This window comes from Macrobrachium rosenbergii, chromosome 2, assembly GCF_040412425.1.
Source record: "Macrobrachium rosenbergii isolate ZJJX-2024 chromosome 2, ASM4041242v1, whole genome shotgun sequence".
NCBI classification, from domain to species: domain Eukaryota; kingdom Metazoa; phylum Arthropoda; class Malacostraca; order Decapoda; family Palaemonidae; genus Macrobrachium; species Macrobrachium rosenbergii.
Window position 1 is genome coordinate 54191771 of NC_089742.1, and position 15058 is coordinate 54206828.

The 15058-nt window shown below is 36.7% G+C and overlaps 1 protein-coding gene across 14 annotated transcripts in view; it reads left to right on the top strand.

Annotated features, from left to right (window-relative positions):
* Window positions 1–15058, top strand: part of LOC136846989 (bestrophin-4-like) — a 199390-nt gene that overhangs the window by 64796 nt on the left and 119536 nt on the right. For all 14 annotated transcript variants that reach the window (XM_067118285.1, XM_067118276.1, XM_067118293.1 and 11 more), the window contains exon 3: window positions 4916–5980. Coding sequence is in view for 6 of the 14 variants with exons in the window: in XM_067118266.1 (XP_066974367.1) it covers window positions 5910–5980 (71 nt within the window). In the remaining 8 variants the exon portion in view is untranslated. The remainder of the gene's footprint in view (window positions 1–4915; window positions 5981–15058) is intronic.

The following is a 15058-nucleotide window of genomic DNA, read 5'->3' on the forward strand; positions in this document are numbered from 1 at the left end:
TTCTTAAACAGAGAGAAAGAGAGAGAGAGATAATCTTTTTGGGAAGGTTTTCATAAAGCCACGGTTGCAATCAAATAATCACGGAGGAAACGTGTTTATAAAAATAAGAGTTCCCGGGAAACATTGCAATCGAATGCTCTTCGCCTTGGCTAGCAAGGTGGTATGTCGATCCGGCTCCAACCGGTTCTCAATGGATCCCGTCTCTCATTGGCTGGAGAGCAACGCGGGTAATTTTTGATAGGGACAAATGTCACGAAAACCCTCCATTTCGCCTGCTGGTGGTGGTCGATGACTTTGTTATAGTGATATTTACCCGATCTCGGTTAGTATATTCTCAGGACCTTGAAATAAAGAGGTGTGGTGCTTTCAGCGTTTGTCGTCGTCCACTGACCATAGTCGCTGTGACGCCAGTTTTCAGAGTGAATCAGGTGGCACCGTTAAATGATCGAAAGGTTTCTGGAAAGTAGGTTGGATAAACAGCGTGGGGGCGGTTGTATGTTGAAGGAGGGGGAAGGGATTTAGGGGAGGTGGGGGGCAACAGATGGAGAAAAGTCGTGCCGTAGAGGAGTCCAGTATTTGATGACGCAGTGATGGGAAGACCCGAAATGAAACGTTAGACTTGACCAAATAAGGTCTATTTATCCTTTCCATTATTCTTCCTCCTCCTCCACGTTATTTGTTTCTGTGGACTATTTTCTTTTTTTTTAACAAATGTTAGCCTGAATGGCAGGTCTATTTGTAAAAACTTAACTGTGAGTTTCATTTATTATTAATGTAAATTCATGGTAGACTCCCTCACACTTTCTGATACATTTATCAATACAAGCCGAAAAGGTCATTGTGTCTATTTAAAACTCAAATGCACACACACACTATATATATAATATATATATATATATATATATATATATATATATATATATATATATATATATATATATATATATATATATATGTATATATATATATATATATATATATATATATATACACACACATACATATACATAATATATACATACATAGCTGAAGTTGTCCTTTGTCTTTTTGTGAACTTGGAACGCGGAATAAAAACGTTGGCATATGCTTTTTACGTGATTATTCGTGATAAAGGCTACCGTTGAAATGACTTTTGTGACTCACGGCAGCATATATTCAGGCGAGCGTTTTTCTCCTCTCTTTTGTGTATTATTTATTGGCACCTGTCAGCTGTGGAGAGCACAGAAATATATGTTTGTTTTAGATGAAATGCGAACAGCGGAAAAGCTTCCTGTTCTCGAAAAAACCAGTAATACAAACACCTTGAAGCGATTCTTTTAATGAGCGTCAATCTCAAGATTGGTTGGCTTTATACGCCAGAGAGACTTTTCAGATTATTAAAATTTGTGTAACTTGTGAAGCAGTAATTAATTTTATTTTTCAAAATGACCCGTCCTTCATGTAGTATACCAGTAACCATTAACCTATAAAAAATAAGCTTTTATACAATAAAAAAAAAGTAATTATGTGAGGAAGAAGAAACAGCTAAACGTAACAAAAAGTAAATAATTAAAGGTAAAGTAACAAACAGAAAAGCCTATACATAACCAGAAAGCAATAATGATATAATAAAGATAAGGCAGCTGACGCATTGCAATAAGTCCCGTGAGAAGTGATGTATGGGCTTCAGAAATGTTCCAGAAACATTCAGAGGGACGCAGTGTAAATGCCAGGTGTATCTGGAGTGCACCTTTCCTTTCCACGTTCTCCTTGCATTCAGGTTTTTTTTTTTTTTTTAGACGACGCACGCGAGAATACTATGTGCGCGTCGCTGTGCGAAGAAGTCTAGGTAGAACTGTAGATTCTTGCAGTGTTATCCACGGACTAACGCCTTCCTGGGTTGTTGCTCAAGTTGGGCGAGTTAGGACGAATAGAATGCTGTTTCCGTTGAGCGAGTTAGGACGAATAGAGCACTGTTTCTGGTGTATACTTCGTTGCTGGAAAAATTTCACGTATAAGTGATAACGTGATAATACCTTATGGAAAGCATGGTGCAGTGAAGTTTGAATTCCAGGACGTGTGGCGCTAAGTAATATATATAATAAATATTAGTATTTATTGTGTGACTGTAAGTGACGGAACCGTTTGAACCTCATTTCACATAATCTGTGACCGAACCATTTTATATACAGCAAGATATTCACCTTGTTTGGGTTAGATTCCGTAACTGTGTGTGTTGTAATGTGTAAAGTATACTATTAATATTAATTAAAGAAATTTTCATATCAATTAGTTGCAAGTGCCTGTCCGCATATATAAATAATTGTCTCAATGATTTCTTACAACATTAATGTGTGGAATAGCGCGCAAAAACCATAACCCGGCCATCTGCTGATTTTCACATCACACAGAGTGGCACCGATGCAATCGATGTTATGTCCTGAAATCCCACGGGATTGAAAAAGTGTGGCTGTTGTTAGGCTAAGGAGAATAGAGTCGTTTCCTTCCACTATTGGGTTCACAACCCTTCATTAGCCATTCCTCTGCCATGAGACTCTGTGTACTTTTTCCAACCCATGCATCATTTGCAGGGCAGCAATGTCTGTCCTATAACAGTGAAAGTCAGTAATAAAGTAACTGATCGTACATAAGGTACGGCCACTACTCTTATGAGAAGAGACTCATCCGTTTCTAAGGAGGCATTCCTCATACCAAGGGGTTCACAACCCTCAGCTAGCTGCCCGATGCCTTGGGATATGGTAGATTAATATCCCAAGTCACTTGCACTTCCTACGCAGTAGTGTTCTATTAGTCTGTGCTTTCTCAGCCAATTTAAATTAACTGGCTAAGAGAGTTTAAAGCACTGCGGATAATATATATATATATATATATATATATATATATATATATATATATATATATATATATATATATATATACTTATATATATATATTTATATATATTATCCACCAGTGCTTTAAATTATGGATCTATGTATGTATATATGTATATATACCGACCATGTGTGTGCTTGGATTGAAAGAGCACGAAAAAAAAACTTAGAAAGCCACTCGATATCGACGTGTGCCACAGAGATGAACACAGTGTAGCACAACATTTGCAAAAGCGTGCTTAGTTTGTTTTTAGTAATTTGCGTTCCTCTTTATGAAATATTATGTGGTTATTTTCTTACTGCAAAACCTATAAACATTTTTAGAAAAACTCTGGATGTTTGGAGAAACTGTAAGCCGAAATGGAATTGGATGTGTATAAACAACAAAGAGAAATATTAACACTTGAACATTGACTGTTGTTCTTGGGGCGATAGTATTTTTATGTGAGATACCAGATGAGTTTATGTTTAAAATGAGTTACATATATATGTAATCGTAATGTAAAATATAAGAGCGTAACAAACTGAAAAGTATCATGTTAATCCAGACAGTGTTTCTTGTGCTGTTACGGAACCTCCTTGGTTGTTGCTCCTGGACGTTCTAAGTTCTTTCGGGAAGCATAGCTTGATGTGTATTGATTTCGGAGGAAGGGATTCCTCATACTAGCTGGTAGTATGGTCTCTCTCTCTCTCTCTCTCTCTCTCTCTCTCTCTGTATTAAAATTCCTTGGAAGCTGGTTGACAGTCTGACTGAGTTTTCAGAATAGTATCTCCAAACAGATTTCTAAAGCAAAGTTCTCATTATCTAGTTCTCCGTTAGACCTTTCACCAATGTCTGAAGCAAGAAACTCCCGGCATAATAATACGTAGAGTTTAGAAAGGGATTTTCTAACAATTTGGGGGGTGGGGAGTAGCACTTGGCCCTAGCGGAGTCCGTCTCGCGTCTGTAAATGTCGCGAGTACCTCTGAGCAACTCTGCTGAGCTGCCTGGTACTTTTCCATTCTCGTGATGGGTATTCTTCCGTTGTGTTGAGAATGTCTCCCGCAATAGTTTTCAATAAAATTCAACTTCTCTCAACGTACAATGATCTCACATGAACGCAGCCTCTTCTGTTATAGCATGAGGTCGTCTTTATATATATATATATATATATATATATATATATATATATATATATATATATATATATATATATATATATATACACTATATATATACATACATACATTATATATATTTATATAATAAACACACAACACACACACACACACACACATATATATATATATATATATATATATATATATATATATATATATATATATATATATATATATATGGGATGGAGTTACTTGCCTTATCCCAGTTTTATGCGTGGTTGAGAGTACTACAGTCTTGTAACTGGCAGGTACATAAATAACTGCTTAGGTCAACAGAGGCACTGTGAGTGTAAATTTGAATGTAGTGTACCCATCCACTCCTCCCCAATCAGAAATCAAACCCTTAACCTTTCAGTTGGCAGGTGAGAGTGCCACCGATCACACCAATGGATATTATCAATATTTTATTGTAACGTGGGGTCTTGTCACCACTCATAATAACCGTTAATGCCACAGCATTCTTTAGGTGGCCTTCCTGATATATTTCGTAAAAAAATGCTTACCGTTTCAACCTTTATCTCCGTGTTATACCTGTATTAGATTTTTTTTTCAGATTAAGCCAGCATTATGCTGACACGGACTCTTGCTCCTAGAGCAACCTGCACCCTGCATTAGTATGACCGTCGTAAAAAAGATATTATCAGATAAACGCACAATTTAACTACGAAACTATATCTGACATTTTACTCTTCTTTTTAAGAGTTCTTATCATAAATACAGTTAAATTTATACCCTTTGTGTCAAGTTAAAAGTTTTGTTTTATTGCTCGTAAAACAGTTAATTGTCTGTATGAAAGTTATTTAGGATAATTAATTAAGGGCTTTGCCTTTTAGTTGTGATGATAATTCGATACTAATACATTTTCTCCCTTCTCATTTCAGGTTTAGCGAAAAATAGCAGAAACGGATACGTCCCTCAAATTCAGATGTAGCGAGTAAGAACTCTACTCTTGCCTTCAAGGAACTAACGCAACCCTGTATGCTTAAATCAAGAATGCTATTTTATTATTAAGCTAAATTTAATCTGTCATACCCAAGGTGCTGCTATATCTTTCATTTGGAATAGAAATAAGCATAAAGACACTGTGATTTACGTCGGTGATAAAGCTAAGGATTTAGAGACGAAACTGTGATAAAATCATTACCTCGTATCTCAGAAACAAATCGGTAAATTAGGAGCAGAGACAATCTGTGATTAACTTATGCCTAATTTGTTTTCAAGTACAGAATCGTTATCAGTACGGCGGGTAAAGTTACTCATGCCCTTAAAAAATATAGATTTAGGAAACAGCTATTTTTGTGATTTTTGCGTCCATTAGACATCGTGATATTCTAGGAATCAAAAAGTAAAAAGAAGAAGGTGAGGCAGGGCGAATCCCACTGCCATTGTTTTGAAAGAAGTTCCGGAGGTCGTAGGGAGAGACAGCACGGACTTGGGTGCTAAATATCCCGCTGCTACGAATCGATTTTTTCGTGAAGTGTGAGGTGGATTGTTACAATCAATTCAATTATTTGGAATTTGGTGATACACAGAAATAACAAACGAGTCAATAGACAGACTGGACTCATTACGAAAGTGCCTGTGGAGTGCGTGTTCGCTGGCCAGGGAGGCGGATCTTGTCCATCCGTGTCATGCGACTGCTTGCGCCGGGGGAATGAGCTCTCAGATCTTGGGTTAGTGTTGGTGTTGAGGCACTAGGGTGAATTACTCTCGTAATATCGAAGGCCACCTACAATGATTTTCGATTCGTTTGAGAAAATCCATGTTTACCTCCAAAGATACGAAGAATACTCAAGTTGACGACGGCAAATCCTGACTGTTGTCCAAAGAAAGGGAAGTGAGCAAAAGGGAATAGGTTGATAAGACTCCGTCACCATGACTGTCACCTATACACACGAGGTTGCAACGTGCAACAAATTTGGTACCTTTTGGAAGCTATTGTTCAGGTAAGTTGTGTCTCTTTATTTATTTTTTTAGTTTGAATTTAATAGCAAGGAAAGGAATTATAATTCTGCCGAGAAGCAGAATTGGTTGGAACTTCATTAATCTTACAGGAAAAGTGACTTACCCTATTCGTAATAAAAGTTGTTATATGCTGTGCAGTTATATGAAAACATGTAGCTAGGCTACCGAACTATGCCAGTTTCAGTTAACAAACAGTTGTCTTGGGGGTAGTTGCTAATGGTCGAGGTAATTCCATAGAGATTTACATATTAAACTGAGGGAATCGCTTGAAACATTCGGTAACGCAGGTTAACCTGTTGCGTATCTCTTCCTGAATAACAGTTAATGGGGCCTACGGTGGAGCACCAAAAGCTTTGGGTGCGAAAATATGGAAACTTTTAATATATAAGGATAGAACCTAACCTAACCCAGCCTAACTTGGGGTACCATAAAAGTGGCCAACCTGACTAGAACCTCTACATAACCTTTCCAAGTGCACAAAAAATTTTGTTGAAACAAAACTTGCTTGCTTGCATGCACTGGCTATATGTTTAACTGTCTCCCGGCCCCAACCGCCCTCCCAAAACTACTGTTTTTCACCGTGGTGTATGATCATTAGACTAAGGATTAGTGTAATAGGTTAACCAACCATTGTCAACTGAAGTGAATGTCAAAGTTGTCAGTGTCAGATAAATCATAGTCTGCTTCATTTTGAAAATCATTTGAAATCGCTTTCAGAGGCTGCACACCCAAACATGGTTTTGACAGTATAATAAGCATTGTGTCCAGTTTTCCAGTGTACAAAGCACAATCACCATAACACATAGTCTTAGCAGATTCATGGATCCGAATTGGGATTTGAAGTTTGTCAGGTTTTTGAAGTTCCAGGACTAAACTTAGGCAGTATGACACCCAACTAGCGCAGAAATACCAATCCTCTTCTAAAAAAAAAAAAAAAGCAGGAAAGTTCTACTTAATGTACCTATGTCAAACATGTTTGGAGACATGATGGGTCTTTGGTTGGTAAACAGAGTAGTGTATAGTACTTGTCATTGACCTTATAATGTCACATACTTAAACTACATTCATGAGTAACAAGGGTATCCTGCTCATCACTCTGTCGGTAGCGAAGTATCAAGTTTGACAGTTATCCTGGAAAAACTTTGAGGGAATGAACACAGAATTACAGTATAGTATTCCCATTTCACACACTTCCAACCTTTGGCATAGTATATTGCCCTTTGCTATGGTTAATTGACTGCACTATATATTAACTTATGCATATAAAATTACAGTATCTTATGATTATCTGTTCAAGTTTGAGAACTGAATAGATGCCACCTTATACCCCAGGATAGAATCCCCAGCCTAGCCTACATCTTGCCCGTATAAACTACTGTCGTAGGTTGTCAGTATTGTGGTGTGAATGAAGGGTTGTTGAAAAATTTCAAGTACTGTACTATTAAATACTTAAAGTTAGCAAATTATTTTAAGAAGGTCATAACCAAAGTGCCTGTGAACTAACCTTATTTGAAGAACATGATATTAGAACTATTTTGACCTGTTGTTGCTTCTAGATATCTTGGTTGAGTGATTATATATTTTATCTTAAAAGAAAATAGGGTATGAATGTGTAGCCAATGAATATGAATTAAGAATGCCAAGATGTAACAAATACAGTATATGAGAAGGACATGTGAGGAAATGATACCCATCAAGAAAAAAAATTTTGAAGAATGCATATACTTTACGATATGTAGGGGGAATTTAAAGAAATATATATGTATAAAAAAAATTACTGCAATCTAAGTTTTAAAAAAAAATGACAATAGAAGTAGCCTGTCAGATGAACGGTGTATCCACAGAAAGACCCCAAAGATGAATTTGGTAATTGTTCAACTTGTCTCTTATCAGTTTGAGTTTGTCATGTTTCATTGAAGGATATTGTTTTCAAGGTCTTTCTTTTATTAATGAATCTTGTTGGACTATACCCTATCAGTATATTTGTGTTTCGTAAGTTATGTAAGCAGTGGTTGGGAAAGTGTGTTATGTACTGGGAACACATCACAATCCCAGTGTCATCATGTTGCAACATTTTGATTCCATTATTCTGGTATCCTCCTTCAAGCTTGGTGGCACAAAAGCTGAACCAATTCTTGACAGATATGGATGGCATCAGAGGATGTGCCAGTGAGATTTTGGTTGTTATTAGTGTTATCACCTTGTTTTCTCGTGTTTTTAGTACAAAATTTAATGCACAAAATGTACATTGAATTATTAGGGGAGTTAGTTAACTGACTCATATGGTCAACATATAAAGAAAAAACACTTTTATTTCAACACTAGAATCCACTAATATTTACCTTGTTGTTGATAATAGAAATACGAGTAAATAAATGAAGTACTTTTTGTTGGTGTTGGCCAGTTACTACAGCTGCTCACTCCATTATCAGTTTTTCTCATTCAAAAGCTTTGGCTTCTTATTTTTATTGGGAATAGCCTATTTTCATGTTAGCCCTACTCTTTCCTAAACAGTCTTGTTGAAAGCCTGGGAAATGAGTTTTTGGGGGGAAAGATTACCACATCTATTAACTTTTCAAATTGAGGCAACAAGAGCTCGAATGACAGTAGAAGAGATAGGTGATTTGCCAAAATTATTCTGGGTATGTTAGAGGAGGCCAGCACCTAATTAACCTTAAACCCCATGATTGAAACATCCAAACTTGACCTCACTTAGGCACAAGGACATGAAACCCATGCAAGCCTTACCAATACAGTGTAGGCTAACTTCACTTAGGCTGCTGTATTTTACCCTGACTGGGAGGTAAAACGCTGTTAACCTTCCTTATACTATACATTCTAACCTAACCTTACTTAGGGTGCTGTGTTTTACTTAGACTGGGAAAGTGAAGCTCTCTTAAATCTAATGCATCCTAACTTAACCTGACATTTGTGGCATGTGAGGGAGTCGCCCTAACCACTATGCAATGCAGTACACCTGTAGTGCAGTTTTTTTTTCTATGAAATTCAGTTGTGAACTTCAAAGAAATCAGCACCAAGCCTTGAAGAATCATGACACTAAAAGTTTTAAGAAAATTATAGTTCCAGGCCTAAGGAAAAAATTCATGTCCACATAGAGAGAAACTTAGCAGCAATTCAGTCCCAAATTTTACAGGCCTAAACTTTCAAACAAGCCATATTTAGACTATAGAACTGTCATGGCATTGATACACTACAAGGTTAAAAGCACAATTTCTGACAACAATAAAGCCCATCTAAGACTTTTGAATTAAGAGTGAACTACCATGGTTCAGAAAATTGCTGTATTTTTGTGCCCAACACCTACGAAGAGAACTCTGCCATTAAGGAATGCGGTAATTGATGATTGATTTATCGTTTGTGGATATATACATAATACAGTATTATGCCTGGAATCTGGAAATATTGGAATGACGGAAGGCTCTTGGTGTCAAATAGCTGAACGGTATTACACGACTTTTTTCTATAAGTTTGCAAATATCCCGTCATGCAAGGCAGTGCACCGAAGTGTACAGTGCCTTTGTACCAAGTTTTATCAAAATACCTTCAACCGTGTTGGAAACTTTTCCTTCAATCAATTTTGTATTTTTATTCAGTCAACATTTTGTACCGCGAATCAGGAATATGAATGCAAAATTGCCACATATTTTATTCTGCTGGCAATACAGCAATATTGCAAGAAATTTCAAAAGTAAAAGTAGAATTGAGACATCCACAAATTTTAAAAATCAATTAGGCTATAGCCTTACTGACTTTTAAAATGTTGTGGATAAGTCTCATTTCTACTTATACTTTTGAAAGAAAATTGCTTATTAAGGTAAAAAAAAAAATTGCTTGAAGTTTATTGAATAGTTATATCACTGGTAACCGCCGTAGAATTTTAATTCTACTTCAGGCAAGATGAGTACATTTAACTGTCCATATATACAATATTTCTCTTGAATGCCCCCCCTGCAAAATAACATTGTCCAAGCAGAGACACATGTTTGATGTTTTGAAGTTTTAACCATTGTTCATGAAATTGTCACAAAGAATTAACGAGTAAGGCCGGTAGAGTGTCTAAATGGCATGGGCAAAAAAAATGCACTCAAGACGTAACCGAACAAGTAACAGTAATTTCTGAAGTACACATATTCTTTACTCAGGAAGGATAGACTATATGCAGTCCAGTGACACTTGCATTTGCATGTGGAAATACTTTTCGCTCGTTGTATTAGTTTAGCAGATTTAATAGAAATTTTACACAGTTGTGAGTGTTATGCACGAAAAGATGCTTTGGGTAAATTATTAAATTATCGGGTAAATTTTATTAGTTATTTTGCTGATATGCGTTTATATAACGTAGCTAAGTGAAATCCCCATGATTATTTTGATTATTATAAGGTATTGAGGCTTTTGCATCTATACGGTGGCTGTTACGCCAGTATGATAAAAGGTGTAAGTTTGCATTTAATTGTTTGTGCACAAATACCTGCTTTATTACTGTGACAGCAATAGCTGTTGTTATAACTAATTTTAAGACGGTATTACTTCTATTTCTGAGTTAGTTTCAGGCATTTTACCTTTAAAAAATGCGCCAATTCTTGTCTCTGTTTCGTAATGCGTTTTTAACAGAATGAATTTTTTTTATTCTGTATCAGCATCTTGTTTGCCAGGTTACTTCAGACTTCCTTGGGGTGTTTACTTACCTTAGATTGCTATGTTTACATGTCCCTGTGTGGAGTACTTCCCTTACATGTGGCCACTTAGTAGCCTATTTCGTCTCTCTCTTGACAGGATTGAATCGAAGGCAATTTATTTTATCAATAACAGCTTTAGCCTCCTACTCGCGTTATATTTCTACTAGAAGGTATCGTCTGTCTTTTGTGTAGATATTGATTCTGCCACTGCTCTATTGAACAGGAGAGCTACTTTGGCACGCATCGGGCGTTCAGTTCTCATATTCTCGGAGTGCTTGATTTGAGAAGTGTTTCTCGGTTTCTCCATTTCTTAGAAATTCACTTTAGAAATTTAGGGTTATCGCTTCTCAGTGAGTTAAACCCCACATTTTCCTGGTTTCCCAAGGTCTGGATCATATAAAGCGTTGCGTGCTTGAAAAAATAAAACAATAATCCAGTTATAATTTGGGCTGCATTAACTTGAAGCACGAAGGTACCTCGGCCGCTGTAGTAGCGCAGATTCGCATATTGACAGATGGAAAACAAATTGCAGCCAAAGATGTTAAAATATTTTAGTTGGCCAAATGTCAGTTGTTGTTGAATAACAGCGGTAATATGTAAACCGCGGCAAAATTTCCGTAAAATGCTGGTTGGAAAAAAAAGGTTATTTTTTTCAGGCTATGCTGCCATACATGCAAAAAGACTTAGAGGACGTAGCTTGATGATTTGTTATGGTATTAGAGCTTAACAATCTCCGGGACCGATTGTGACGGTTCAGTAATAACATATTAGGAGTCCCTATGAACTATACTTTCCGGGTAGCTCTTGAAAAATTGGTTAAGATTTCATAAGCTTTTTTTTTTTAGCAGAACATTGCTTTTGAGGGTTCCATAACGCATAATTGTTAACGGTTGCTGCATATTTTAATGGTTATTAGTTTCTGTTTCACGGTAATTTAAGGTCGATACAGAAAAACGCTCGGTATGCTTTGGCATTCACGGGTGTTCTTTTTATAGAATCAATCGATAGTAAAGGCTTATGGTAAACATGATTGTTGGACGTTGGCAGATTTAGCGCTTTATTTCTTTCTGCTCCCTTTTGTTCTTTCTCATTCTTTATGTCACGTGATGTAAAATTTTTCATGTGTCTGTTTGCCAGAAGCGACGAGACGTTAAAACTCCTTGGCTATAATGTATATTAGATACAGATGTAGTTTGTAAACCAGTTAGTTGGAGAAAAATCCACTTTGTGATGACAGTATTATGCGTTGCCGAACTTTAAAGGCATTTTAAGGGGTTTCAGTTCCCTTTGGCTGCCTAACCCTACGATTTCGGTTTTAGTAATCGTCAGATATCATGTTTAATCCAGGTTGTTTCGGGATTGGATTTTTTTTCAGGACATTATTTGTATCTTTGGCCATCACATTAAAATTACATTAACAATGTTTACGTGTCTAAGAATTGTTAACGTGTCTAAGTATTCTCAGACGGTTATTTTTATTCGTATAATATTCTGTTCACTAATTTTCACGAAGCGGGAAGTGAGATATTTTCCTGTGTCTTTTAAAATACGATAGTTATCCCCTTGCAGAAGATCATGTTCGCCTTAAGCATAGTTGCCTTGGCGGTGAAGCATTTTCGTTAGTCAAATGAACGCGGCTTATCAAGTTTCTGCTTAAGTCGACTCTTCTAGTAATTTTCAGCATGAGATGAGTTAATCATCTCCCAACTAGGAAATCCCTGGTACGCTGTTTGGCATCATTGAACGTTTGTCATTAATCAGCTATTCAACAGTAACTAACATCAGACTAATTTGTAACCAAGGTCAGCTTAACAAGAGACATTTGTTTTATTAACTTCCTGAGTGCGTTTCCACTTTCAAGTTACATTTTATATTTCATCAGTTTAACTAAAGTTATTGGAACTGCTGCGGGAAATTACGGAAAATGTGGCGGGAAAAATTTTAACTCTTCCGTTTTTTTGTTTTAGCTGTTACGTTATATGTTCTTGACCTGTTTTATTATATTCGTGCGCATTTGTTGTCGAGAGTAAAGCATAGTAATCAAACATACTTTTTCCTCTATTGTAACAACATATAGGACTGAATTGTCAGCTTAAATTTTAAGGGTAGGTTTTGCTCGGTGCGATTATCGCTCAACGATGATCGTTCATGGATTAACGATGATCGTCAAACGATTTTTAGAGCACTAATTTGCTTGTTTTTTAGTTGGGCTGTTTTGCTTTGAACGACTGATGGTAGAGCCGTTCAAAGCAAAACAGCCCAATTAAAAAATAAGCAAATTAGTGCTCTAAAAAGCGTTTGACGATCATCGTTGAGCGATAATCTCACACACATTAGTATGGAGTGCTAATTATGATGATTGGTCGCTTCAGTAACCTAGTGAACTTGATAATTGACTGGCTGAAGCCAGGAACTAGTGATATACAGTAGAGTATGTGGAGCATTGATGTCAAGAGGATAGTGTGTCCGCTTAACCGCCAGTTTTATTGAGCTTGAAAGCGGAAGAATCTTGATAAATGTTGCACTGAATCAGCTTTTCCTTTGAGACTCGGTTGCTTTGATCCCTGTTTAAAAAAATTAGCGAAGCTGGAGACTAGCTAGGGATTTCTTGTCGCCTCAGAACGGTGTTAGAGCTTTGTGGGTCGAATGTTGTGCATTGCGTGATTGTTTACGGATTAACTATTGGACAAAGCGCCCTTGATGGCATAAGGCCAGCCTGATCTAAGACTGACTGCACCTCATGTTTCGATGTTTTTCTTGTTACAAGGTTATTTTCATGTATACTCCATTCTGTTTGATTTTCTTTCAAGAATATACAGCAATTTGCCTTATGTCATCAAATCATCAGAATAATTGGTTTTTAAACTTGAAAGCTTAAAATACATAATTTCAAAATCATATGCTGAAATAGTTCAAGAAATTTGAAGACCACGGATCATTTTTATTTTAAGTCTTTGTAACATATTTGTATCAACGTGTCGGAAGTAGTTTCAATAATTCAGTATCTGTTTGAATATGATTCTGAAGATGATTTGGTCCAGGACTTTTAAAGTAACTAGATTAAGCGCTTCAAAAATACAACGCGATAGACTAGTCCGTTCTACCACAGACACTCTCAGTGAAGTCTGACACTTGCTCTATTTTCAACTTGTGCCCAAGACTTTGGAAGACCCGCCTTGCCTCTTCTGTGGTTATATGACTCAGCGAGTTATAAAATAGTTTTTTTCTGCTGGCTAACATTCAAGTCTTTAAAGGGAGTTTTGGGTGTCGTTCTTTAAGTATATAAAGGTTCTTCGTTTATGATGTAATTTCTGTAGTAAGGTTCCATGTTATGGTCGTGCGTGTACGTCACGTTTTTGCCTCCTTAAGTCACCTCTGTTTCTTGCGAGTGTTGATTTCGGTATTCTGGTGTCGTTGGATTGCATTGGATTGGACTGGACTATAGAATTTAGGCCAACGACCAAGCGCTAGGACCCATGAGGTCATTCAGCACTGAAAGGGACATTAACAGTAAGAAGTTTACAAAGGTGTAACGGGAGGACAACCTCGTAGTTGCACTATGAAACAGCTGTTAGAGAGGGTGGAAAGTCAGATGGAAGAAAGAATATGGACGGAGGTACAGAAAAAGGAATGAAAGAGGTTGCGGCTAGGGGCCGAAGGGACGCTGCAAAGAACCTTAAGTAGTGCCTACAGTGCACCACGTGAGGTGCACTGACGGCACTACCCCCTTACGGGGTGTGTTGTCATTACCCTTGTTTTGGTCCAGAATTTCTTTTCCCCCACCTGTGTACTTTCATGGCTGCTTCGCTCCCTTGATCTTCGGGCTTACATTTGTGAGGCGTTTGCTTCTTTTGTTCTCTCACGTGGTTGCAGCACGTGTTTTGTGTGACCAGCCCATCGGAAGGAACACTTTTATATTGTGCGAGTTGCGTTCAAGCATTTTATTTCATGTGTTGCCGTAGGATTAACATTTGGCTTATATATTATATATATATATATATATATATATATATATATATATATATATATATATTTTATATATATATATTATATATATATATATATATATATATATATATATATATATATTTATATATATATATAAATATATATATATATATATATATATATATATATATATATATATATATATATATATATATATATATATTTTATATATCGGCAAACGAAGTACTTACTGTGTTTTGGAGGATTAAAGCCACACGCGCTAACTGATGATGCCACGCGTGGTATGTCACCGCCATAATATGACATGGCGGCCATATTGGAAAACGTGTAATCTCAAATCAGCTTCTCCAGAACGCCTCGAGGGAAGTGCTGTGCATGTATCATGTACAGATA